The 27,523-nt window shown below is 43.8% G+C and overlaps 1 protein-coding gene across 2 annotated transcripts in view; it reads left to right on the top strand.

Annotated features, from left to right (window-relative positions):
• LOC138979982 (serine/threonine-protein kinase 3-like) overlaps positions 1 to 25,689 on the top strand; it is a 36,603-nt gene extending 10,914 nt beyond the window's left edge. Inside the window, exons 2-13 of one of the 2 annotated variants that reach the window (XM_070352747.1) lie at positions 204 to 293; positions 3,263 to 3,443; positions 4,992 to 5,054; positions 5,443 to 5,607; positions 9,869 to 9,974; positions 10,452 to 10,513; positions 10,929 to 11,066; positions 11,469 to 11,579; positions 21,318 to 21,390; positions 22,011 to 22,148; positions 23,022 to 23,272; positions 23,589 to 25,689. In XM_070352747.1, the coding sequence (XP_070208848.1) occupies positions 204 to 293; positions 3,263 to 3,443; positions 4,992 to 5,054; positions 5,443 to 5,607; positions 9,869 to 9,974; positions 10,452 to 10,513; positions 10,929 to 11,066; positions 11,469 to 11,579; positions 21,318 to 21,390; positions 22,011 to 22,148; positions 23,022 to 23,272; positions 23,589 to 23,747 (1,537 nt within the window). In that variant the 3' untranslated portion in view covers positions 23,748 to 25,689. The remainder of the gene's footprint in view (positions 1 to 203; positions 294 to 3,262; positions 3,444 to 4,991; positions 5,055 to 5,442; positions 5,608 to 9,868; positions 9,975 to 10,451; positions 10,514 to 10,928; positions 11,067 to 11,468; positions 11,580 to 21,317; positions 21,391 to 22,010; positions 22,149 to 23,021; positions 23,273 to 23,588) is intronic. The other variant, XM_070352748.1, reaches the window with a different exon arrangement.
• The last annotated feature ends 1,834 nt before the right edge of the window (positions 25,690 to 27,523 follow it).

The following is a 27,523-nucleotide window of genomic DNA, read 5'->3' as shown; positions in this document are numbered from 1 at the left end:
ATCTCAGGTTTCAAAGCAATTTTCCTTGTGTCTTTCGTTGCATCTCTGTGCATTTCGTTCATGTTTGTGTTGTGGACTGCTGGTTTGCCTGTATGTAGATGGCTACTTTATTTTTATTTTTGTCTCCCTTTTTATGTCTGCTTGTGATCATGGGCATGCTTTTTGAGATGGTCTGCTTCCGTTTGTTTGTTTTCCTGTGCTAGAAGTGACAATGAGATTTGGCGCCTCAGTGAGGAAAGCTTAACACGGCCCCCAGAGGAGGTCTTCGACATTTTGGGGAAGTTGGGCGAAGGGTAAGAACGTCACAGTGCTCATGGCGAGTTGTGCACCTGTCAAAGTCTGAGAACTTGTTGTACTGAACTGTATTTGTATTGGTGTTGTCAACATACCCACGCATGCCTTTCTGTTGTACCGGTATTAATCACGGTGTATTTAAATTGAAATCAGTTGTTTGATGGATGATTGTCTGGTGCTTGTAAATTATGCACCAAATGTGTAGCTTATGAAAATCTAAGCCGTACAAGTTTAAAAGCATTAATTTATAATGATTATTCATTTTTGAGGCATCAATTACCAAAAGCCTATGTTATCATTCAGCTGGCAGTTTGGTTTATCATTGAAGTCTTTGACAGTCAGCCTCTTGTGTTTCAGTTTATGACCAACTTTAGAATTAGATATCAGACTAATATTCAATCATTTGTAAACTTCAAGTTCAAATTACCTCTGATGACATTGACATTGATTCTAAGCTATAGATTTAAATTACTGTATCAGAAGAGATGAAGAAGCTGCAAATTTGTCATACAATCACTTGTTATTGTTAGTACTTGTTTTGGGTTATTGACAATCATAAGGCCAACAACAAAAAAATAGTCTGTTTACGGTATCCCGACCGACCCTATTTTTTCGCGCGACCCTAGACTTTTTTTTGGCATTTGGGGAGGGGGGTAGGCTGGTTTTTTTGCAAAATAACTTAAAAATATGTTTTTTGGGGAATAAAAAAAAATACCGACCTACCGACCCAATTTTTTTTGCCTATGTTACCGTAAACAGACTATTTTGTTGTTGTTGGCCTAACTGAACATTCAGGGGTTTGGAAGCAGGGTTGAAGGAATGGTTAAAGATATGGACACAGTGTAGTTAAAGTAACAGTGCTTGTTTATTGGGTGGATATGCCATGTATCATGCTGAATGATATGACAGTTTGAAGTTAACAATATTAACATGATGATTGAACTGTCCACTGTTTTTTCTTATTCATATGACAGTAGTGTATACATGGGAAATTGCCTTAATTGCACTCATACATTGAAGGGATCATAATCCTGCAAGACCACATCCAGCCAAATTAGTTTAAACTTACCAGTAGATACTAGATAAGACCGAAATTATAGAGGTTTTTTTTCTCAACTTGAAGCATGCATTGACTGATGCAGGTGAAATGTTTTGTAGGAATATAGGAAATGTGTATGTGTGTTCATTATAAGGTGAAGGATAGTTTACCAAAACTGTAAGTAAATGTAGGTACAAAAGTAGATAGCTGAGTACAACTGTAAGATTATACATGGATTTATAACAGGATGTATACAGTACGTTTAGGAAGTAATTTTGCACTGTTGGTTTGCTTTTACAAATACAATTCAATCAATTTCTTCCTGCATTTAGTTTCTCTTCAACAGCAGTTGTTTAGCAACAATATAGGCATGATAGTTGATACTGTTCAGAATAGCAGGCTGTAGATGTTTTCAATGATTCTTAATTTGCTTGCTTTGCCTGTGGTTCTCTGTCCTAATTGCACCTTTATTTTTACGCATAATTAGCAGTTAATTGCACTTTTCTGCCATTTTTTAAGTCACTAATATATGTAAAATTATATTAACGTCAATTTTATTAGCAGAACTTGCTTTTTTCTTTTGACCAACAAAAATGTGTAATTTGGTGATTACCTCAGGATTGTGGAGGTCTTCAAACAAGATATTTGACTGGAGAAAAAAAGCTAAATGAGACCTTCGCAAATACACATTCATCCTCCTTCCTGATGTGTCAGAATGTCCCCAGCAGTGTAGAAAATACTCTTAGAATTTATTTTATTTTTTCTCTTCCGCAGGTCGTATGGTCTTGAATCAGTCTTGATTTTAAAAAAAAGATTTTAGTCTGAAAAGGGGTGTTCCACTATATTCTGCCCTCAGTCATGCTATCTGATATCCACTATATTCTGCCCTCAGTCATGCTATCTGATATCCACTATATTCTGCCCTCAGTCATGCTATCTGATATCTCAAAATGTCCCCTGGCTAAGCAGTGTAGAAAATACTCTCAGAATGTAGTTTTTCTTGAGAAAAACAAGGCACCTTACATATTCTGCCTTCAGTAAATTGAGTAATGCTATCTGATGTGTCAAATTTCTCTCAAAATACCCCCAGAAGTGTAGAAAATACTCTCCCAATATTTTTTTCTCCTCAGAATGTTGTTTATCTTTAGAAAAACAAGGCACCTTACATATTCTGCCTTTAGTAATGCTGTCTGATATTTCCGAATGTCCCTAGCCGTGTAAACAATACGTTCAGAATGGTTTTTTTTTCTCACAATGTTATTTATCATGAGAAAAACAAGGCACCTTACATATTCTGTCTTCAGTAACGCTATCTGATATATATGTCAAAATGTCCCCTGCAGTGGAGAAAATACTATCAGATTGTTTGTTTTTTCAGTAATGCTATCTGATGTGTCAAAATGCCCCCAGAAGTGTAGAAAATACGCTACAAATTTTGTCTTTTCATCAGAAATGCTGTCATATAAATCGGAATGCCCCCAGCATTGGAGAAAATACACTCAGATTGTTGTTGTTTTTTCTGGGGGGTTTCAGTAATGCTATCTGATGTGTCAAAATGTCCCCGGCAGTGTAGAAAATACTTTGGAAAGTTTTTTTTCTTCAGTAATGCTATAAATCAGAATGTCCCCAGCATTGGAGAAAATACGCTAAAAATGTTTGTTTTTCTTCTGTAATGCTATTATATAAATCAGAATGTCCCCAGCACTGAAAAAAATATGCTAACTAAAGTTTTTTTCTTCAGTAATGCTATAATATAAATCAGAATTTCCCCAGCATTGGAGAAAATACACTAAAAATTTAGATTTTTGTGCCCGTTAAAAAAAAAGGGGTTAAACTTAAAGGTAAAAAAAAATCAGGGTTGAAGCAGGCTGCAAATGAGGTCCAAAAATAACCTCCTAGATTGTTTTATTTCTTTCTTCTCTTGCGCAGGTCGTATGGCAGCGTGTTCAAGTCGCTCCACAAGGAGACGGGCCAGGTGCTGGCCATCAAACAGGTGCCCGTGGACACCGACCTGCAGGAGATCATCAAGGAGATCTCCATCATGCAGCAGTGCGACAGCAAGTACATCGTCAAGTACTACGGCAGCTACTTCAAGAACACAGACCTATGGGTGAGTGCGAGGGATGTCTAGGGATCGCTTGAACCAGAAATTTATTTATTTATTTTATTGTAGTGGTAAACCTCTGAAAAGACTAGGAATAAAATTGGCAACTCATTTTGCATACCCAGTTGATATGTCATTTGAATGGTGTTTTTTCCACCCAACAAATATACAGTGGAACCTCAATTTAAGACTTCCTTCTTTGTAAGACCCTCCTTTCGCGGATGTTCTGTTCATAACCTCTGTAAATTTAAGGCCTGATTTTTGAAGGTCGTAAAAGATGGGTTACACTGTAACCGAATGAATTTGTTTGTCTGGTTGGGGTAACAGAGTGACAGGTTTCTGCGAAAGCCAGAATTTGAAAATGGCTAGTACAATTACTAGCTGGCATTTCTGGCCTGTGTTAGGAATCTACGGTGTGTCTTTGTTTTGAGAGAACTCTTTCATGGGTGGGATTCTTCCGGTATATGCCGGAAATCCGGAATCGTAACGTCTGTGGTGACGTTTTTTGGGTTGTTAATTATACAAATCCTTCGGCGTCTGGGGGCCCCCAGACCCCCCCTTTTCATGACATTTTTCAGTCCCACTCATGCTTTTTTGACAGGCGCACATGGTGTTACAGAAGTGATGCCTCCTGTGTTGGCTTCTGTTAATTTTTATGTTTGATGGATTGACTGGCAGCTGTGATATATGGTGAATGTTTGTTGCTACAGATTGTGATGGAGTACTGTGGTGCTGGCTCAGTGTTTGATGGTGAATGTTTTGTTGTTACAGATTGTGATGGAGTACTGCGGTGCTGGCTCAGTGTTTGATGGTGAATGTTTTGTTGTTACAGATTGTGATGGAGTACTGCGGTGCTGGCTCGGTGTTTTATGGTGAATGTTTTGTTGTTACAGATTGTGATGGAGTACTGCGGTGCTGGCTCCGTGTTTGATGGTGAATGTTTTGTTGTTACAGATTGTGATGGAGTACTGCGGTGCTGGCTCAGTGTTTGATGGTGAATGTTTTGTTGTTACAGATTGTGATGGAGTACTGCGGTGCTGGCTCAGTGTTTGATGGTGAATGTTTTGTTGTTACAGATTGTGATGGAGTACTGCGGTGCTGGCTCAGTGTTTGATGGTGAATGTTTGCTTGTTACAGATTGTGATGGAGTACTGCGGAGCTGGCTCAGTGTTTGATGATGAATGTTTGCTTGTTACAGATTGTGATGGAGTACTGCGGAGCTGGCTCAGTGTTTGATGGTGAATGTTTGATTGTTACAGATTGTGATGGAGTACTGCGGAGCTGGCTCAGTGTTTGATGGTGAATGTTTGATTGTTACAGATTGTGATACAGTACTGCGGTGCTGGCTTAGTGTTTGATGGTGAATGTTAGATTGTGATGGAGTACTGCGGTGCTGGCTCAGTGTTTGATGATGAATGTTTGATTGTTACAGATTGTGATGGAGTACTGCGGTGCTGGCTCAGTGTTTGATGGTGAATGTTTTGTTGTTACAGATTGTGATGGAGTACTGCGGTCCTGGCTCAGTGTTTGATGGTGAATGTTTTGTTGTTACAGATTGTGATGGAGTACTGCGGTGCTGGCTCAGTGTCCGATATCATGAGGTTACGGAACAAAACAGTGAGTTGCAACAAGTTGACCTATGTCACTGTCGGTCACAGTTTGATAGAGAAAACATTTGCAATGTATTGATGTAAGGCCATTTGGAGAGATGAATGAACATGGACCCTGCAGAACATAAATGTTAACATCTGTATTTGTTGTTTGCCTGTTTGACTTTAATACCTGATATGCTTCAAATGAATTTGTGAGAAAATTAATTATAATAATAAAAACACTGTTTGTATGTATTTAGTTGTTGGCTGTATTTGAGAGCAATAGTTTGGGGCAAAAGGGACACTTATATCTGAAGATATCAATTGTCACTTTACTTATAGCGTACTATTCTTTAATATCTGAGAGTTTCTCCGCTTGATTACTAACATCATTGCATCTTTTTTTTTAACAGCTTGTGGAGCGAGAAATTGCGACAATCCTGTACTACACACTGAAAGGTCTGGAATATCTGCACTCCCGACGGAAAATCCACCGAGATATCAAGGCGGGAAACATTCTTCTGAACAACGAGGGTCACGCCAAGCTCGCCGACTTTGGCGTCGCGGGTCAGCTGACGGTGAGCATTGCATTCTGCGGTTGTGAGTTAAGATTAAGAAATGTTGATTTTGGGATTTAGTTGGGTCATATCCAAGGATTCCGTGACCGTTGAGAGCAAAGGTCCGTTTCTCGATGGATTTGACTTCTGTGAAGGTTAAATAAAAATTTTAGAATGGGTGTACCTCCTGAAAGTGTGGGCATAACTTGAGAGCCCCAAATTCAAAATGGCCACCAACGGCCAGTATGAAAATTAACTTTTTACTGGTTTGGCTTAGAATGCTGCACAAAACATGTTTTCTAGGATAGTTTGGCATGGGGAATTCATATTTGGTATTATGTAAATGATTTTACCTGTTTTTGATGTCCAAAACCAAGATGGCCGCCAATTTTCATGTCCGAACGGTCACTTTTGCAAAGTCTTGAAAGGTCCTTCCTAGTGGGCCGTAATGTCCGTTTCTCAGTTGATTTGGCTTCCTTGAAGGTTAAATAATGTTTTTATCCTGGATGTCTTTTGCAAAAAATGTAGACACGAAGGTACGAAAGCCCCAAATCCAAAATGGCTTCCAACGACCATTATGAAAATGAACATTTTACTATCTAGTTGATGGAGCATACACTGATTGGGTCTGTGTCTAGTGGGGTCTCTACACATCTTCTGTATCTGTTGAATCTCCAGGCTCGCTCCTCTCATCATCACTTCCACTTTCATCTGAATAATCGCGAAGTGTGAGCTGTTGGGGCAATGGGGGTTGGGTGTAGCGTACTGGTCGGCACTTCCCATCCACAAGTTCCCAGCCGTGCCCAATTGGGGATGGATGGTCAAACAGGTTGTAATGAAGTTGGCAATATGTGATATAATTTGTCCTCTCCACATGGAGATTCAAGGAGTCGTCATCGGGTGGGAGGCGGAATGTACTTTTCCTCTTCATCTTGTGCCACTTGGAAGCTCTGGCCTGCCCGCAGGTAGCATCTGCACTTTCACCATAGATGCTGGAGAGAACAAAGGACTTCATGTCAGCTTTTGCACTGTTCTCTAAGTCGGGGCTTTCGCCGACTCGTTCCAGGAGTTCCCTTGCCTCAGGATTAGTCATCGCCGTCTCCATCACAGTCTTCTTCCCATGGCCATAGAATCCTGAGGTATGATCACTTCCAGTGATCACATGGAGAGGTATGATGATCTGTGAGACTTCGTTGGACAGCATGTCACTGCAGTTGATAAAAGCATCTTTGCGTTTAATCAGCAGATCACCAGGAAGTTGTTGTGAGAGATATGCTCAACCTGTGCTTTGTTGAACAGCTCCAACATTTTGCTCTTCATAGTCTTGCGGAAGGATCCATCTACGTTGTACAGAGACAAGTGACCTCAGTGCAGGTGATGACGTGTTAAACGGCTGAGCGTTGAACTCTGTCATGCAGCCCTGCAGGTCCTGAATTGCTTTTTCGTCCTTTTTCATCCTTGCTGGCTGGCACTCAACATGTTTTCTGTGGCTACGCTCAGCCGTTTGACACCTCATTACCTGCACTGAGGTCACTGCAGTCTGGCCTGGTTGCTTCTCCAGAACTTGTTCAAGACCTCAATACTGCATTTGCAGACGGACAAGATCAAGTTGAAACCCTCCTGAATGACAGGGTATTCACCAAGACAAAGCTTCTCACTGCTACCATCCACAAGAATAAAAGGCAGACATTCGCCAGCGAGCGGATTTGTGCATCAGTTGGTGCGTCTACAAAGGTGGCTCAGATGGAAAAGTCGGGACTTGCGGCCCTGGTGGACCTCGTGGATGGTTCAGGCATGTTCCAACTTGAGCAAGTACTTGAGGGGAGGGTGACCGAGGAATGCTTGTCTCTGTACAACGTAGATGAATCCTTCCGCAAGACTATGAAGAGCAAAATGTTGGAGCTGTTCAACAAAGATCCAGTTGCTCAAAAACCACAGACCTACATCAGCATTGTTGACATGGGGATGATCTGGCGGTTAGCCACTCCTACACCTGATGACCGAGAGGCTAGGAAGCGTGATGGTTCGCACTACAGCTGGAATGACTATCTGCATAAGATATGCGCGATCATCTTCTCACGCCATGCTAATGCAAGCCCCTACATCATCCTGATCAATGACAAATATGACCTTCCCTTCAGCATCAAGGACGATGAACATGATCGACGGGCTGCAAAGCATGGACATATTCCAAATGTGTTCCCTAAGCCCGAAGACACTTTCCCAGGTGCTGCTGAATTCAACCAATTCATGGTCAGATCAGGAAACAAGGTCAGATTGCAGAAGCTCGTGAAGAAAAAGTTGGAAGCAGAAGTTGCTCGGGTGGGGTGTGAGGTCATTTACTGTGAGGGTGAAACAGCAGTGAACCTGTCCACTGGGGTGGCAAATGGGGACTATGTCTTTAGACATCCAGAGGCTGATACAATGCTGCTCTCTGCCTATGCCAAGCTCAGGACAGGAAACTACAGGGGGACAGTTGTACTTGACAGCGAGGACACTGACGTATATGTTCAAGCAGCATATCTCTCACAACAACTTCCTGGTGATCTGCTGATTAAACGCAAAGATGCCTTAATCAACTGCAGTGACATGCTGTCCAACGAAGTCTCACAGATCATCATACCTCTCCATGTGATCACTGGAAGTGATCATACCTCAGGATTCTATGGCCATGGGAAGAAGACTGTGATGGAGACGGCGATGACTAATCCTGAGGCAAGGGAACTCCTGGAACGAGTCAGCGAAAGCCCCGACTTAGAGAACAGTGTAAAAGCTGACATGAAGTCCTTTGTTCTCTCCAGCATCTATGGTGAAAGTGCAGATGCTACCTGCGGGCAGGCCAGAGCTTCCAAGTGGCACAAGATGAAGAGAAAAAGTACATTCCGCCTCCCACCCGATGACGACTCCTTGAATCTCCATGTGGAGAGGACAAATTATATCACATATTGCCAACTTCATTACAACCTGTTTGACCATCCATCCCCAATTGGGCACGGCTGGGAACTTGTGGATGGGAAGTGCCGACCAGTACGCTACACCCAACCCCCATTGCCCCAACAGCTCACACTTCGCGATTATTCGGATGAAAGTGGAAGTGATGATGAGAGGAGCGAGCCTGGAGATTCAACAGATACAGAAGATGTGTAGAGAGACCCCACTAGACACAGACCTAATCGGTGTATGCTCCATCAACTAGATAGTAAAATGTTCATTTTCATAATGGTCGTTGGAAGCCATTTTGGATTTGGGGCTTTTGTACCTTCGTGTCTACATTTTTGCAAAAGACATCCAGGATAAAAACATTATTTAACCTTCAAGGAAGCCAAATCAACTGAGAAACGGACATTACAGCCTACTAGGAAGGACCTTTCAAGACTTTGCAAAAGTGACCGTTTGGACATGAAAATTGGCGGCCATCTTGGTTTTAGACATCAAAAACAGGTAAAATCATATAATTAATACCAAATATGAATTCCCCATGCCAAACTATCCTAGAAAACATGTTTTGTGCAGCATTCTAAGCCAAACCAGTAAAAAGTTAATTTTCATACTGGCCGTTGGTGGCCATTTTGAATTTGGGGCTCTCAAAAGTTATGCCCACACTTTCGCGAGGTACACCCATTCTAAATTTTTTATTTAACCTTCACAAAAGTCAAATCCATCGAGAAACCGACCTTTGCTCTCAACGGTCACGGAATCCTTGGATATGACCCAACTAATTTGCTAGCATGGAGTAGTTGTACTTTATTTGTCGTACTGGTATTCTTGCTCTTTCATCATGGTTGAATGGATTTTTTTCTGGTTGCCTTGTTGTGACTTTCACCATTCTGGTTTGAAGTCAAAGTGAAGGCTTTGAATATATGAGATGAGTTTTTTTAAGCAATTTATTAAACCGTGTGCTGCCATTCTTTAATTTTATTTTTATCATATTTCCTGTGTTCAGTGTTCACGTCTGATAACTAGTGTTCAGCACCCTTGCTACAGTAAACTTACAGAAAGATTCAAAGCAGTGCTGAATTAGCTGACTATACAGTAGTTCCCTGTGGGTCTTCACTGTGTAGCTTTCTACTACTTTATAATGCTTTTGAAACAAAAAGAAAACAACAGAAACCAGTTTGAGTAAATTCTTGTAATCTTAATCAAATTTGTGGCAGCCTGTCACTGACTTCTTCAGGATGGTCATAAGTAAGGAGTCAATGATTTTAATAATGATTTTACTCTGTTTGATAGTTAAACGTTCTTGTGTTCATTTTATCTGATGAAATTTCATTTGTTTGAACAGGACACGATGGCAAAGCGTAACACTGTGATAGGCACGCCGTACTGGATGGCCCCTGAAGTGATACAGGAGATCGGCTATGACTGTGTGGCTGATATATGGAGTCTAGGTATGACATTGGGTGGATGTTCTTTTCAAAGTCCCTATAACAGTTAAGATTGCCATTCATATCTTTCAGGAGACAGGTAAAGTAACTTTTAGTGGACAGGTAAATGTTAAAATTTCATTGCACAGGTAAAGTTCAAATCAGTTGAATAATCTGAAAAACAGGATCACGATTTATCTGCCGTGTCGCCGTTATCTTCATCAGCATTTTACAAGTTTAATTTTCTTTTACACATGACTTTTTTTTACTTGAATGATGCTATTTTAGTAATGGAAGGCATGAATGAATTTGTTTGAAACGGATGGGGGTTGCACATGAGATTCAACTTTACCTGTACTTTGCGACATCCTGTAATTTGCTCTTGGTTTATTTTTTTAAGTTTATGCAGCTAGGTGGGGGAGAGAAAAAAACATCCACATAGTGATTTGTTCACTTTTTGTTTTGATTTATTTGATTTTGATTATCTTGTGTTTGTTGCAGGGATCACTGCCTTAGAGATGGCAGAAGGCAAGCCTCCTTATGGTGACATCCACCCCATGAGGGTCAGTTGATAGCTCTACAACCACATTGTTTGCTTTTCCCATCAAACGTGGCAGCACACACACTTCCATAATAATATTATGATGTTCAAAGTCAAAAAAACAATGAAACTAAGCATGTTTGAAGACTAAGTTTAAAGTTGACCAGACTGTTCATTTTTTGTGAAAAATTAATTTTGTATATACCGAGTAGCATTTCTTAAGAGTAGGCTGCGACTCTCGACTCACCGAGACTTATGTTACAAGGTAAAAGATTTGGGCGGAGAGAGTGACGGGTGTTTGTCTGTAACACAGAGTGGGTTATTGTTGCTTGTAAGCTCAGGTCTTAGATTATGCAATTGCAGTGACAATTTCACGCTCTTACAAAAGTAAGAGTAACAACTAGCATGGTTGATTATTTTGCAATATTTTTTCGCAGGCCATTTTCATGATCCCGACCAAGCCGCCCCCGTCCTTTCGACAGCCAGATAAGTGGTCGACAGAGTTCATTGACTTTGTCTCCAAGTGTCTCATCAAAAACCCTGAGAACCGCGCCACAGCTGTTGAGCTGCTGGAGGTAGGTTTGTTTTTACATTTGTGTCAACAAGCATTTCAAGTATTTGTCTTGTGCTTTTTGAGTATTTTTGTTATTTTTTTCTCTCTGTGAATTACGCAGTAATATAGAAACGTAATTTCATCCGAACACAAGCACGCACGCATGCACTCACTCACTCACTCACTCACTCAAACACACACACTCAAACACACACACTCAAACACACACACTCAAACACACGCACACACACACACACACACACACACACACACACACACACACACACACACACACACACACATGCATAGAGTAAATAATTCATACTTACTTGTGCTCAGACAAAAGAAATCAGTCTAGAACTTGTCTTGAAGTTGCTCTTCCAAGGACAACAATTTTGATTCTACATTCTATGTCTTTTTTCAGCACGACTTCATCAAGAAAGCAGAGGCATGTGAGATCTTGCAGGAGATGATTCGTGAAGCCAAAGAGCTCCAAGAGCTCCAGAACCAGGCCTTCCTCAATGGGGATGAGTCCGTAAGTAAAATAAAAAGTCATTATACAGTAGAATCCCCCTTTTGGTAACAACCCCCCCCCATTTTAAGACTCCCTCCCTTTTAAGACCTTGTTTTCTCAGACTTTCTATTCAGAACCTCTGTAAATATAGCCTGCTTTTCAGACCCCTTCTTTTTAAGACCTGATTTTTGGAGGTCTTAACTCTTAACGTCCTGCAAGGGTTTTAGTAGGTCCTGAGGCCAAATCCCATAAGGATTTGGAAAAAATGGACCAAATCAGGGTCTGTTTATAAAAAAAATCATAACTTCTATGTTTGTGGATGGATTAACTTCATGGGTTTTTTTTTGCATATTGAGAAATGAATGTAGTTTTTAGAATTGTAAGGTTTGTGATTTTTGTTTGATGTTTACCTGCCCTAAAAATAAACCCATGGTGCGTCAGAATCGATGACCGCGTCGTCGTCGGACGATTCCTCTGAACTCGAAGCTTGAAAATCACTCAAGTCACTGGTGTTAACACTGGACACTTCTGATATCGAAATATCGCTCTGCCCACTATCGGCATCACCGATGTGATCTTGTATGTTTTCGCGGAGATTTCCGGGCTCAAACCCGTGAAATGGCGCATCGCTGTCACTGGTCTCCAGTTTGAATTCAGCACAAGGTTAAAAAAAATCCGAAGAAAATCGCTTCAGAAAAATAGAAATGGGATCCAAAAACTCCCCACAAAATTCCAAGCCTGCCACTAGCACATGGCGATTGTGACTCAACCGGTCTCTCGCCGCAGGAGAGCTCAATTTAGTGATTCTCTCCCTTGAACTGATGTGACCATGAGACGTGCGGTATAGTGTGGTCTTGGATTACGGGCGACGTGCGGTATGGTGAGGTCTTGGATTACGGGTGACGTGCGGTATGGTGCAGTCTAGAATTACGGGTGATGTGCGGTATGGTGCGGTCTAGGATTACGGGCGACGTGCGGTATGGTGCAGTCTAGGATTACGGGCGACGTGCGGTATGGTGAGGTCTAGGATTACGGGCGACGTGCGGTATGGTGCGGTCTAGGATTACGTGCGGTATGGTGCGGTCTAGGATTACGGGCGACGTGCGGTATGGTGCGGTCTAGGATTACGGGCGACGTGCGGTATGGTGCGGTCTAGGATTACGGGTGACGTGTGGTATGGTGCGGTCTAGGATTATGGGCTACGTGCGGTATGGTGCGGTCTAGGATTACGGGCGACGTGTGGTATGGTGCGGTCTAGGATAATAAGAGTTAAAAGGGGGTTCCACTGTATGGATAACGTGTGTTCGGAAGGCTGGTATAAAACATTGGCTGAGGTGGGTAAGGGAAGGTAGAAAATCCATTTATGTTTGCATATGTGGGGAAGGGGTCTGAAGGAGCAGCTTAGAGGGTACGGGCAGAGAAGAAAGTTGCACATTTGTAGGACAGCAGAGCTTCCAACTGCTATGCTTTCAGCGTAGTTTGCTACGTTATAAGAGCAATTAAATTACATATTCTTACTCCAATTCTTATGAATGCATTGACTTCAGTCCCACATGCTAGATGTCGAAAAAAACCACTCAAATTACCTGCCCTTAGTAGGGGGGTAACCAAGCTAAAAGCGACGCCATAGCCGTTGCTATGGCCTGACCTTGCTCAGTTACCCATAACACCCTGCGCACCACGCGAGCGCCAGCATCCGTAATAATCATTCTCGACTTTCGACAACACACGGTGGACGTGTCGGAATTTTGTCACTCACTTTTGGCCTTCGCATGCCTGCTCGTCCGTGAGACTAGCTGGTTTCCTGTGGGTCTACCTGTCCGTCTACCTTTTGGTGAGATCTTTCCTGTTTATGTTTGGTATAAATGTTGATAGCTTTGTGTTGAACACGCACGCAGAAGTTTTTCGTTCTGGGTGACTGTTTTTCGCCGGTCTTAAAATGGCCGACAACAAAGCTAAACTTGGCGCGAGACTGGAAGGTGACAAGGCTCTTAGCCCGTTTAAGAAAACTATACCTAAGAGTAGCCAAAGAACTTTGATTTGCCTATTATGCGGGTCGTAGATCCGTCAAACAGCACTTCTTTTAATGTTCCTATCCCTCCGAGGGCGGGTTCAGTTCTTTCACAGCTCGCTTCCCCTGTTGGGGTTAATCAGCCTTTAGGCTCCTTATAGACTTTTTGTTGGATCGTCGTCGGTGCGACTGATGGGGGGGGTGGCCGTGTGGCTATTCTTTCCCCTTTCTCTGCGTAAGAGGAATCAGTCAATGTCCTCCTTTTGGGGGGGACTTAACGATGTTTTGTGTCTTTATTCTCAGCTGTTTCAGGCGCGATCGGCGGTTCCCGCCCTCTCGTTCGTCAGCTTCGCACTGTGGTCTAGTGCAAATGGCCTGTTCGGTTCAGCCCGTTTTTTGCCTCTGGTGGCTCTGGGCTGTTCTCGAGCACCCCCTCCTTTTAGGAGGGGGGGCCTGCTCCCTGCCTGCGTTTAACCACTCTGATTACCTCCGGTACTTCACAGTGTATTACGCAGCCCCCCGCCAATGGGGGGGGATAGGGGGGGCGCTCCTGCGTCGCACCGTCGTCTGGTGCAAATGGCCAGTTCGGTTCAGTCCTTTCTGCCACTGGTAGACTGGGTTGTTCGCGAGCACTCTCTCCTTTAGGAGAGGGGGCCAGCTCCCCGCCTGCTTTGGCCGCTCGGCTTGCTTTAAAACCGCACTGCTGGGTCGGTCATGCAGCCCCCTTACCGTGAGGAAGAGGGAGTGGGGGGGCACGGTAAGTCACGGCCTGGCCTTGGTCCATCCCTGTCCCATTGGGGGCAGGGGGCTGTGTCAGCTTCTCACTCTTTCCCGCCCCCCGGGCGCGTTAGGGTGGGGGGGGGGTATGTACGGCTTTCCAGGCTACGTTACATACTCCTTCTCTGCTCCATTTGGGACAGGGGGGGGGGGGGGGGGGGGGTCAGTGGCTCACTCTTTCCCGCCCACCGGGCAGGATCGGGTGGGGGCTGGAGCAGCGTTCCACCCTTTCCCTCCCTCTGGGTTGGACGGGGTGGGCGCTGTTGGACTGTCTTCACAGTCTGTGCCTCTATTGTCCTGGCCCGACAATCGTTCTCCTCCCCTATCGAGGAGGGTGGGCGGTGGGCTATAGGACTACGGCAGGTGGACGGAGGGGGGTCGGCCGTTTTTCGGTTCGTCTCTCTCCGTCGCTCTTACTGCTGTGACGAGCCACCCCCCTCCCCATCTGGGGCATGGCGTGGCTCAGGCCTTTCTACACAGCGGGGGTGCTATGTACGGCTTTCCAGGCTACGTTACATACTCCTTCTCTGCTCCATTTGGGACAGGTGGCTGTGTTTGCTGCCCGCGCTTGTCGCGGGTAGCGGTCGCGAAGCAATGAGCTTGACTCTCTTTTGTTCTCGGCAGGGTGTCTCGCACAGTGGTCAGGGAACAATGAGCTTTGCTCCGTTTTGTTCTCTGCACAGGCTGTGCCGGCTGTCTACCTGTGGCAGGCGGAGACAGAACATACTCTTTCTCTCCAGTCTCCCATTCTTTGTATTCACAATGGTCTGCGGGGACTCGGCTATAGTATCGCCTGGCCAGTGGTCATTGTCCTTAGCCAGCATAGGCCACCCCCCCCCCCCCCCCCCCCCTCCTAGGGGTGGGTGAGTGATAGGGCTACTTGACTTCGGCAGGTGGACGAGTGAGGATCGGCCGTTTACGGCCGGGTAAGACGCGCCGGGCCCGGCTTTGTCTTGTTTCCCCACTCTCTCTCCTTCTCGGCAGGGATCTGTGCCAGTTACCAACCCCTCTTCCCCCCACCTCTTGTTCAGGTGGGCGGTTTGGGTTGGCAGTCAGAGACTGATCACGCTTTTCATCCACACTCTTGGCGGTGTTATCGGCAGGAGTTTTTAGTGCGCGACCTCCCCTGTCTCCCCTCCTTTTGTGTTTTACACAACTGGTGGTTAGGTTTCGGACTCCTTGTTTGAGGAGGGAGGAGTGTATAGGGCTGCCTACTGGTTGTAGGCTTCCCATACATAGAGCGGCTGCTGTTGCAGTTTACTTTGTCCCGGATAGGTTGGGGGTGTCTCTCTTCCTTCCTCTTCCGGGATGGTTTTGGGTTTTCACAGGCTTTCTCGCAATTGTTTCATTTGCTGAGTCTCTGGGGATTGCCTACCACATGCCACACTGTTTGGCTTGATCCGCACCTTAGGTTAGTGGTCTTCAGCCTACACCTTTCCCGCTGCTTCATACGCAGGGAACTGCTGGCTTCGGGGTTTCAGGCTGCTTCGTCCTCACTTTTAGTGCGGAAGAAGATAGCAGGGAATTTTCAGGCTCAGGGTCTGATCCGGACTTTTTTATTGCCAGGGGCTAGTTTCCTGGCTTCGCTTACAGACCACAGGGAACATGGGGTTTTCATGATGTTACTCCTCCCTCTCCTCTCTGGAGGAGCTAGGATGGCATGGTTTGGAGTTTTCGGCTTTGGCTGAGACTCTCTTCTGTGCTTTCTTATAGGCAATCTTATCCTCCCTGAACGCTCTTTTGGGTTAGGGAGGATGCCTTGGATAAGGCTTTAGCCAGGCTGCTGGCAGCTTGGGCTGGGGTCGTCACCGAGCGGAGGAGTTTCTCGGTGACGTTTTAGGCCCACACTGTTTTTGAGTCACTTGAGAAAAAGTGACTCTATGTAATCGGTCAGTGTTAGTCTGTCCGGCCGGCCGTCCGGCCGGCCGTCCGGCCGGCCGTCCGTAGACACCACCTTAACGTTGGACTTTTCTCGGAAACTATCAAAGCGATCCGGCTCATATTTTGTTTAGTCGTGACCTCCAATGACCTCTACACTTTAACGATGGTTTCGTTGACCTTTGACCTTTTTCAAGGTCACAGGTCAGCGTCAAAGGAAAAATTAGACATTTTATATCTTTGACAAAGTTCATCGGATGTGATTGAAACTTTGTAGGATTATTCTTTACATCAAAGTATTTACATCTGTAGCCTTTTACGAACGTTATCAGAAAAACAAGGGAGATAACTAGCCTTTTCTGTTCGGCAACACACAACTTAACGTTGGGCTTTTCTCGGAAACTATAAAAGTGACCGGGCTCAAATTTTATGTGAACGTGACTCCCAGTGACCTCTACACTTTGACGTCTGCTTTGGTGACCTTTGACCTTTTTCAAGGTCACAGGTATGTCTTGAAGGAAAAAAATTGAAATATCATATCTCTGAAACTATTCATCGGATTTGATTCAAACTTTATAGGATTATTCTTTACATCAAATTATTTACATCTGTATTGTGTTGTGAATAGCAATTTCTTCCTGTCCATCTGATGCCTCATATAATATTCAGAACTGCGAAAGTGACTCGATCGAGCGTTTGCTCTTCTTGTTTTGATTGGTGTGGTCCCCTTTTACAAGGGGTTTGATTTCACGCTGGTTGCGGGAAGCAAGGGTCAGGCTTTTTCGGGGGTTGTTAAAACCTACTCAATAGCTGGAATCTTTTCCTTCCTTGTTGGACCTCTGGCAGCGCGTTTATGCGCTCCCGGTTACAAAGGGGTGTTTTGGTTCAGTGTCTCCTCCCTCTCTGCGGGAGGTGGGTCGGCATGGGCTAGAGCTTTCAGCTTTGGCTGAGATTTTCCTCTGTGCTCTCACATGAGCTTTCCTTCTGCGTTTCTGCACACAGGAAAGGGCTTGGTTTCTGGAGGGTGTTGGTCTCTGGACGATCTCGGGGGCTGGTTGAGCTTTTTCAAGGTCAATCAGCTTGTCAGCTGCACTTTCTTTTGGTGTTGAACCAGGCTTTTTGCCTGGTGCTCTCAGTAACCAGGCAAAATTCCGAGCTGTCTTTATCCCAGGTTTTTACCTGGGCATGCTGTTCGACTTTGTCTCTTGGAGGGTTTGTTCTTCACACAAGAGAGAATAGGGAGGCTTTAAGCTCTTTTAACTGCCAGACTGGCACGAGAGCAGGCCTCTGCGGGGTCTTTAGACCCGGTCTTCGGTCAGACGGTATCGATAGCTATGCTGGCCCTCTAGTCTTTCCTCAAGTTTTTGGGGGGGTTCGGCCTCACAGGTCTGGGACATGAGGGTCCTCCTCCAGAGTGGGTTCCCCCACGCGGGAAGGTGGCTGGAATCCTTTTGGATCGCTCAGGGTTTTTTTTCCCTAGCTTTGTTTCCCCCCGGACTTAGACCGCTTTATGGATGCGTTTTCGTCTGGATGGGGCCTGCACTGGCAATCGCAGTCTTGAGGCTGTGACGTAGACGCAACTCCTTGGGCTTCTCTTTTGCCTGGGGTTAGGAGCAGTAGCTCTTAGTCTACTAGCCTTTCTTTTGGACTATTTACAGGCATGTCCTGTTGCATTCGGGCAATTCTTCTGTTGCTTCTTATGTTGACTAGCTGGGAGGAGCAAGTTCTCACTCCCTGTCAGACAGAGTTTAAGGGATTCTGATTGGGGTTTCACACTAAATCATTTTCTCAGGGGAATATCTCCCTGGCCAGCTCTGCGATCTGGCCGACTCACTCAACAGGTCCTCTCAGGGCTTGCACGGGGGTTGGCCCATCTGCTTACGGGTCTGGAGGCGGGCTGTTTGTGTTTTAGATCATGGGTTCTGACTCTGGTCTTTGGGCATGAAGCATTTATTTCCTCCACTTTATCTGTGTATGCTCCTTTTTTGGCCTCCTTGGCCAATTGGGGATATAGAGCGGGGGTGCATCTCCTTAGCGCCCCTCTCTCAAGCCAGGTGGTTTTATTGAGTCACTTGAAAAAAAGTGACTCTATGTAATCGGTCAGTGTTAGTCTGTCCGGCCGGCCGTCCGTAGACACCACCTTAACGTTGGACTTTTCTCGGAAACTATCAAAGCGATCGGGCTCATATTTTGTTTAGTCGTGACCTCCAATGACCTCTACACTTTAACGATGGTTTCGTTGACCTTTGACCTTTTTCAAGGTCACAGGTCAGCGTCAAAGGAAAAATTAGACATTTTATATCTTTGACAAAGTTCATCGGATGTGATTGAAACTTTGTAGGATTATTCTTTACATCAAAGTATTTACATCTGTAGCCTTTTACGAACGTTATCAGAAAAACAAGGGAGATAACTAGCCTTTTCTGTTCGGCAACACACAACTTAACGTTGGGCTTTTCTCGGAAACTATAAAAGTGACCGGGCTCAAATTTTATGTGAACGTGACTCATTGTGTTGTGAATAGCAATTTCTTCCTGTCCATCTGATGCCTCATATAATATTCAGAACTGCGAAAGTGACTCGATCGAGCGTTTGCTCTTCTTGTTTCACTTCTGTTTCAGTTTTTGGCTTTGGGCAGCTGGGCCTCTTCTTTGAGGTTCCGGCGTCTTGGCTATCTCAGCTGTTTTGAAACAAATAGGCCTCTCTTCAGTTGCTCATGGCGCTCTTGTGGGCATGATCAAAGGACCTTGTTTTATGAGGTTTAGAGGCTCCCCCTTGTTTAGCGCGTGGGACTTTGTTCTACTTACTCTGGGCCTCAGCCCTATAGGGCAGTGAGGCGCATGCGTTTTTGGGGTTTGCCAGAGGATGTAGCCTTAGGGCTTTTGGTTCCGTTTGTTCACGGTTTTTGGCCAGGTTTTGGGGTTTCAGAAACCTGGTCAATCTCCTCTGGTGTTTGATTCCCTCCTCTCGGGAGGATTCTCGCTCCGGGAGATTCGGATTTTCTAACTGTCTGGTTAGACTTTTTAAATCCCTTTTTGTCTTTACTGTCTTTTGGAACCACGAGCTTTCGCTCAGGTTCTTATTTCTTTACAATGGGGCGAAAGAGACATCTTTTATTTGTCTCTCTCTAGAGGCTCTGCTACATTCATAGGACAGTCCTATGAGTGGTGCGTTTTGAACAGGGTGGGGGGGGGGGGGGCGTTCAGTCCTCCCTCTATTCCCTTTCAGGCGTTAGGGAGTCCAGAGTCTGGTGTTCTTCTCTGGCTGGTGGTGTTCCTCTCGCCTATGCGAAGTTTGCCAACAGCTCGGGTACAGATTTTGTGCTTCCTTTATTGCCGTGTTGCGTTCTGGTCGCCTAGGCGAAGCTTTGCAAACGGCTTACTGGAGATCAGATGATGTGTTCATCGGTTTCTATCTTCGGGATATCTCCTGCACGCGGCTAGACGGCTCCAGTTCATTGCTGGCTTTAGTTGCTGCAGGGCAGGTTCTTACAAGGACATAAGTAGGTTCCCTCCACCTTTAGGAGGAATCTGCATTCATAAGAATTGGAGTAAGAATATGTAATTAAATGGAAAATTTTTAATTAAATTTTCATTTAATTAATATACTTACCCAATTCTTATAGTTAATACCCTCCCATCCATCCCCGCTGTCTTATTTCCTTGGGGTGTTTTAATAGTCTCGAATGATTATTACGGATGCTGGCACTCACGTGGTGCGCAGGGTGTTATGGGTAACTGAGCAAGGTCAGGCCATAGCAACGGCTATGGCGTCGCTTTTAGCTTGGTTACCACCCTACTAAGGGCAGGTAATTTGAGTGGTTTTTTCGACATCTAGCATGTGGGACTGAAGTCAATGCATTCATAAGAATTGGGTAAGTATATTAATCAAATGAAAATTTAATTAAAAATTTTCGATTACTAAAGATTGCTACACTTTAACAAATAATCACAAGCATGCAACAGTTCCCTCTTTTTTGTGAGTCATGGTACTCATTTCTGCTTCTCACTCAGTGTAGCGGTCACACAATTCTAACTAGCTACACTTGAGGCTTCACAAGGGTTGGCAGGTCTGGGATAGGAATAAGAGTACCGGACACAACAATAGGTAGGAGGGGAAAGAAAATGCAACAGTGCTTGACAGTGAGCATTTGAGCTTTCTAAAAATGTTATTAGAGAGTCTGTGTGGAAATGTTTTGCCTACCGCCCGCGGGTTAGGGGGAAGAATTTACCCGATGCTCCCCAGCATGTCGTAAGAGGCGACTAACGGATTCTGTTTCTCCTTTTACCCTTGTTAAGTGTTTCTTGTATAGAATATAGTCAATGTTCGTAAAGATTTTAGTCAAGCAGTATGTAAGAAATGTTAAGTCCTTTGTACTGGAAACTTGCATTCTCCCAGTAAGGTCATATATTGTACTACGTTGCAAGCCCCTGGAGCAATTTTTTGATTAGTGCTTTTGTGAACAAGAAACAATTAACAAGTGGGTCTGGGATAGGAATAAGAGTGTATCGGACACAACAATAGGTAGGAGGGGAAAGAAAATGCAACAGTGCTTGACAGTGAGCATTTGAGCTTTCTAAAAATGTTATTAGAGAGTCTGTGTGGAAATGTTTTGCCTACCCCCCGCGGGTTAGGGGGAAGAATTTACCCGATGCTCCCCAGCATGTCGTAAGAGGCGACTAACGGATTCTGTTTCTCCTTTTACCCTTGTTAAGTGTTTCTTGTATAGAATATAGTCAATGTTCGTAAAGATTTTAGTCAAGCAGTATGTAAGAAATGTTAAGTCCTTTGTACTGGAAACTTGCATTCTCCCAGTAAGGTCATATATTGTACTACGTTGCAAGCCCTTGGAGCAATTTTTTGATTAGTGCTTTTGTGAACAAGAAACAATTAACAAGTGGCTCTATCCCCCCCCCCCCCCCCCCCCCCCCCCCCTTTTCCCTGTCGCGATATAACCTTGAACGGTTGAAAACGACGTTAAACACCAAATAAAGAAAGAAAGAATGTTTTGCCTGCAAAGGCAAGAAAAGGAATGAGTGAGAAGAGATTGATTATCTAGCAGTGTGATCATGTACCGTGTGATGCATGTGCAGGATGAAGAGGGGGATGGCACGATGGTGAAAACGACAGATGAACCTGACGGTACGATGAAAGCACAAGCAGAAGGTAAGAGAACTTTGTTATGGTGGTTCCCCCAAAATCGGCGTATGCTGCCTGAATGGCGGGGTAAAAACGGTCATACACGTAAAAATCCAATCGTGCTAAAAACATGAGTGAACGTGGGAGTCTAAGCCCATGAACGAAGAAGAAGAAGAAGTTATGGTGGTGTGACATCAGTGTTTGAGCTCTTGTTGTTGTTTTCTCTTTGTGTGTGTATGTGTGTGTGTGTGTATACAAGCTCTTTTGTGCGTGCATGTGTGTTTTGATGAGGTCAAGCGGGGAAGGTAGGTGTCTTTTATAGTTGTTGTTAGCCATGGCAAACATATATTGTTAAATCAAAGTGCAGGCACAAGAGAATTGACATGCATATTTGATCTGTGTGCCAGCCTTTCCTTGGCTGCATTCATCAGAGAATAGCTTTTCATTAAATTTAATTTGTGTATGATCTTTATCTGTTCACAAATTACAATGGCACTTTTCACAGATTTGATGCAATAAAAACTCTAGACCTGAGATCGTAGCATTAGAAGTACACAGGAGAGAGTTACTAGACTAACTTGTGCAGTGTCTTCTGTTGTATGGGTACATTTGCACTGGTCACTTATGCTATGTTGTCTGTTGTACAGGTACACTTGTACCGGAGGGTGACGGTACACTTGTGGTGAACAGTGCAGCCAGCACTCTACAGTCAGAACTGGGAACCATGGTCATCAACCAAGACTTGGAAGAAGAGGAGGAGGAAGAGGATGATGGTACCATGAAACGTAAGAATCTGTGCAGTTGTTCTTTATTTTTACAAACTACAACCTCCTTCAACAATGGGTTGATTACCTCACCGGCATTTTGCAATCGAGTTTCATCACCGATTTGGAGATAAGTTCCCTCGTAATCGGGAGGTCGTGAGTTAGAATCCCGGTCGCTGCCGCCTGGTGGGTTAAGAGTTGAGATTTTTCCGATCTCCCAGGTCAACTTATGTGCAGACCTGCTGGTGACTTAACCCCCTTCGTGTGTACATGCAAGCACAAGACCAAGTGCGCACGGAAATGATCCTGTAATCCATGTCAGAGTTCGGTGGGTTAGGCCAAAAAAAAAAATAGGTCTGTTTATGGTAACCCGACCGACCCTATTTTTTTCGCGCGACCCTAGACTTTTTTTTGGCATTTGGGGGAAAAAAAAAAATCTTTTGGGTTTTTTTGCAAAATAACGTAAAAATATGGTTTTTTGGGGGGGGGGGGGGGGGGGGGAAATCCCGACCTACCGACCCTATTTTTTTGGCCTATGTTACCGTAAACAGACCTTTTTTTTTTTTTTGCCTTATGGAAACACGAAAATACCCAGCATGCCTACTCAACGAAAGCGGAGTGAAGCTGACTATGCTCTCAGAGTATAGTGTGGGGAACCCAAATGGGCAAACGAGCTCACACGTAACCAGACAATTCTGGAACGCTGAAGAAGAAGAAGGAGATAAGTTCATTATTTGTATCATAAGTGTTTGTCTGTCTACTTATCACTGTATCGACGTACTAGTAAATGTAACATTTTGTTTTCTCAAAAAGTAACTGTTCTGCTAACCTACAATTCTTGTTTTTTTTATTACAACTTCCTTCATTTTTTCCCCTCTTATCATGGCTTTGTAGGTCACAGCACAGCGACGGGGGGCAAGGAGAAGTACCGGCCAGCCTACCTGGAGCACTTTGAGAAGAAGGAGCAGGAAGAGAAGGCGCGCATGTCAAACAAAACTCAGCCCGTGGGCGCCAACCCCACCGGCCAACCTCAACCACCGCAACCCCAGCAAGTCCAACAGCAACAGCAACAACAACCCCCGCCCAAACAGGTCACCCCGCCCCACCACTTCCAGCGCTCGTTCATCGATGGAGACTTTGAATTTGTGAGTGACCAGTTGTGGGTGTTTGTGTGTGTGTGTGTGTTTGCGCGCAGTACATGCATATGTGCAGTGTATTTTAACTTTTTTCTCTCTGTCAGTGGACTTTATCTTTGATGTTATTACCGATAGAACTGGACACAGAATCTTTCCTGTACAGCATAGTTAAAACAGTTCTGTTAATAGTTAGACATGTTTTATTGGACGTTCATCTCAGAGCCGTGAGGGCTGAATCTGTCCCAAGAAAAATAGTCTGTTTAGTTACAATGACTTTAGAGTGCAAGAAACCCTTTGAACAGCAAACGACGTCTTGTTTCCATAGTTGCGGACGCTGGCGTACGAGGAGTTGGAGAAGCGACTGACTGACCTTGACCCTGAGATGGAGCGGGAAATCGAGGAGCTGCGAGCAAGATATCAAGCTAAGCGACAACCCATTCAGGAGGCCATCGACGCTAAAAAGAAAAGACAGCAGAACTTTTAGGCGGGGGTAGGGGGGAGGGGGTCGATGGGAAGGGATGGGGAGATGATAAACAATTATATGTGATCGGTGCTACACCATCTGTAGCTTTTACTGTGTGTGGCTTTTCCCCTTATGAATTTGTTTGTGCAGTTTAAAAGTTGTCTGGTATGGAACTTAAAACTAAAGAGCAGAGATTGGAAAAAAAACCATATAAAAACAAAAATGGTAAGTTTATAATACGTTTGACAGAACAAAACATTCACATTCATCATAAATACTTTGTTTTGCCTATTAAACGATTCATAAACTTACGATTCTTGTTTTGTATTCTTGATTTTGGAAGGTTAGGAGTCCAATCTCTTCCAGATTTCTGAAAGAATAGCGAAAAATTGCTGAAACTTTTTTGGTAAGAGACAGAAAAAAACAGGTTTCGTTACTTTTTTCTGTTCTTAGTTTTGTTGATATTATCGTTGTTTGTGAAACGACTTCCTTCTCATTATGTTTTTGTTATTACGCACTTGCTATTGCACTGAACATGTGTAACCCATCAGACATTCTTCAGCGGCTGTTGCTAGTCAAACGTGAATTTGGTCATCTTCGCTGACATGTGAAATCCTTCATATAGCTTGTTTTGTAGATGAATTCATTTGTTGTTTTTTTGGTGACACTTGCAGGAATGTAGAGCTTTAGTGATATTAGGTGTAAGTTGTTGAATGTGATATTCTTGTTACGTTTGAGAAAAAGTAGTAGTTTTTGTCTGGACTTCAAAAATTCTAGATGCCGTTTGATCTGGCATCTTTGAAAAACAAAGTCCCAACAAAGATTTTGATGAGCTGTCTTCCATATTTTGTTACGTACAAAGAGCCTGCTTTGTGACACTGTGCAGCTTGTGCTTTGTAGACTGAAGGAAGAAGACCCTTGTTTCAAATCAATGTCATCGTGGAATTTTGGCGTAACTCAATTCTTGGCGATTTTGATGTTTTTGAGCTTTAGACTAAGTAAATCATTCTCCAAGAAAATATTCTCTTGAATACGACTGACAATACATGATTTAAAATTATGTTATCTTTCTTTTCATGCCAGGAATGAATATAAACACTATTTCATGACCCCCCGCGGGTTAGGGGGAAGAATTTACCCGATGCTCCCCAGCATGTCGTAAGAGGCGACTAACGGATTCTGTTTCTCCTTTTACCCTTGTTAAGTGTTTCTTGTATAGAATATAGTCAATGTTTGTAAAGATTTTAGTCAAGCAGTATGTAAGAAATGTTAAGTCCTTTGTACTGGAAACTTGCATTCTCCCAGTAAGGTCATATATTGTACTACGTTGCAAGCCCCTGGAGCAATTTTTTGATTAGTGCTTTTGTGAACAAGAAACAATTAACAAGTGGCTCTATCCCATCCCCCCCTTTCCCCGTCGCGATATAACCTTGAACGGTTGAAAACGACGTTAAACACCAAATAAAGAAAGAAAAAGAAAGAACTATTTCATGATAGAAATAATCACTTTTGTCCTCCTGAGAAGCTGTTTAACATGAGTGATGCCAAAATTCCACCACGACGTTGGAATGTTGAAGGGGTTTGATTTAACTCTTTTTCTCCTGCACAAGAGCTCCTTCGCAGTTCCCATGAGATGTAATGAAGCAAGGCTCGCTCTCATCTGCTCAAGTCGTGCCGTCTCAGCATGAAAGGGAGAAGCGATTTTGCTTAGGATTGATGCCATTAATGGGATCTGCGTATGGAGCACCCAGAGGGCATTAACGCGCGCTCTGGGAGGCATTTAAACGTAGTAACGTCTCGTGTCAAACCTGTTGCTTTGACAATGACATTTATCGGCCAGCAGTGTAACTTTTTTTTGGTATGAGCATTATTTTTTTGCTTTGAAAGTTGTTCACAAAAATGTAATCATCATAAAAGTACAAAGTGATAGTGCTAATTGTCCATAAAACATTTATGAATCATGTGCTTTATTCTGGCTTCGTCCTTGTGAATAATGCTCAAAGTATTACTGCACCAGATTGACCTTCACTCTCAAGGTCAGTTGACCTGTACTGTCATGGCCAGGTGACCTTCACTACAGGTGACCTTCAGTGTGAGGGTAATTTCTCCTTTGCCATGTAAGCTTCAGGTATTAAGAAATGAGTCCAGGTTTGTTTGTAGTAATCAACCCAGGGGGTACTTTAAACATAATGTATTTCCTAATGCGGTTGTTTGGATGCTGGTGGTTGTTGAGATTCATGCTGGTTTGTGAAGAGTTGGCAAGCTAAAATTTGTAGCACCAGGCAGTAATCAAAATGTCAAAACTTCTTTCAACTTTTCCAAAACTTTGCTTTCATTTCTACAGAACTGCCAAACATTTTTACTGAGGGGGGAAACAGGACACCAAGAACAGCCTTAAACTTTGGAAAATTGATGAATTTGTTATGGCCACTTTGGCGAATTTGCTGTAGAAAAACAAATCTTAGCAACATCTGTGTAGTACAGGCAAAATGCTTCACTCAGGACTGTTAATAGTTTGTATCTGTAAGTGCCATCTCCAGCTGGAGTGGAGCTGTAGGTAGCGTCCAAGTTACTGGCCTTATTAGTTGTCCAGGTGATGCCATAAAGAAGTGGCATTTCTCAGCAGGACTCACCCATTCAGATACTTCAAAGTTTCAGCTGCTGTGACCAGCATTTATGATATAAGCAGGCAAGAGGATTTCAGGCTTCTTTTTTTCTTCTTTTTTTTTACAGTTTCATAATCTCATGTCTGATAATGTACTTCATTAAAGCTTACTAAATACTTGATTAAATAGCTACCCAGTGAGAGGCCTGGAATAAAAACCATGCAAAACAAAAATAAAGCAACAACGGAATACAGATTTATGCAGGTCAAGAATGAAAACACAAAATAAACAGAAAAAAACAAAAATGTAGAAAAGCTTCAGTCTCGTAGAATTAATTTGAGGACAGTTAGGAGAAAAAAGCATGTTTATATTCTCGCCCTACACACTGTGCCTGTGACACGAGTCTTCATCATGAACAGTGTGAACTGTGTGCGCTTAGCCATGAAAATCCAAGGGGAACGGGAAATGTCTCAAAATGTCGTTGCGTCCGTCTGATAGCATATCATCTGGAAGTAGCTGGTAACAGAACAGGGATGGCCAAATATCAACATTTTAACTTGCCAGCCGGGCGAGTAACTTCAAGAAAGTCACTAGCCCACCAGAAAGGTTGCTGGCCGGTCCGGTACATACCACAGTTGCTCCATCTGCGGTGTTAATATGGCTTTGAAACTCGATATGACAACCAAAAGAGTCACATTTGACCAGAATTTTTACTGGCCCGCCGGGCGAGTTGCCAGGCGGTTTCTGCTAGCCCGGAGGATGTTTTACTCGCCCGTGGCAATCGGGCAGAGGATTTGGCCATCCCTGCAGAACAACATTTTTTTAAGCAAGTTTACTGTGAAAGCAAAACAGAGGAAGATAAAAGAGAGTTAGGCATGCATCATGTGTGTGTGTGTGTGTTAGTGAGTGTGTGTGAGAGTGTTATTGTTTGTGTGGAGGAATGGACTCGCATGTGGGGTAATGCATGGTTTGAAACATACAGGATTTTTTTTAGAATTTGTGTGTGTCATTTTAATTTAAAGCTGTACATGTAGTGGACATTTTCCAAGATCACTTGCTTAGTTTGATTTTCGAGGTACCAATTCGGAACAGATTTGTTTTTTCGGCACAAGCTTAAGCAAGCATTGAGATTGGAAGGGTTTTTTTCTTCTGTTTCACTGCCATAGTTTCTTGCAGTAGAATTGCAAGACA

The sequence above is a fragment of the Littorina saxatilis genome, linkage group LG11 (assembly GCF_037325665.1).
Source record: "Littorina saxatilis isolate snail1 linkage group LG11, US_GU_Lsax_2.0, whole genome shotgun sequence".
In the NCBI taxonomy this organism is placed as follows: domain Eukaryota; kingdom Metazoa; phylum Mollusca; class Gastropoda; order Littorinimorpha; family Littorinidae; genus Littorina; species Littorina saxatilis.
Note: the sequence above shows the minus strand (reverse complement) of the source record. Positions and strands in the feature narration are given on the sequence as shown.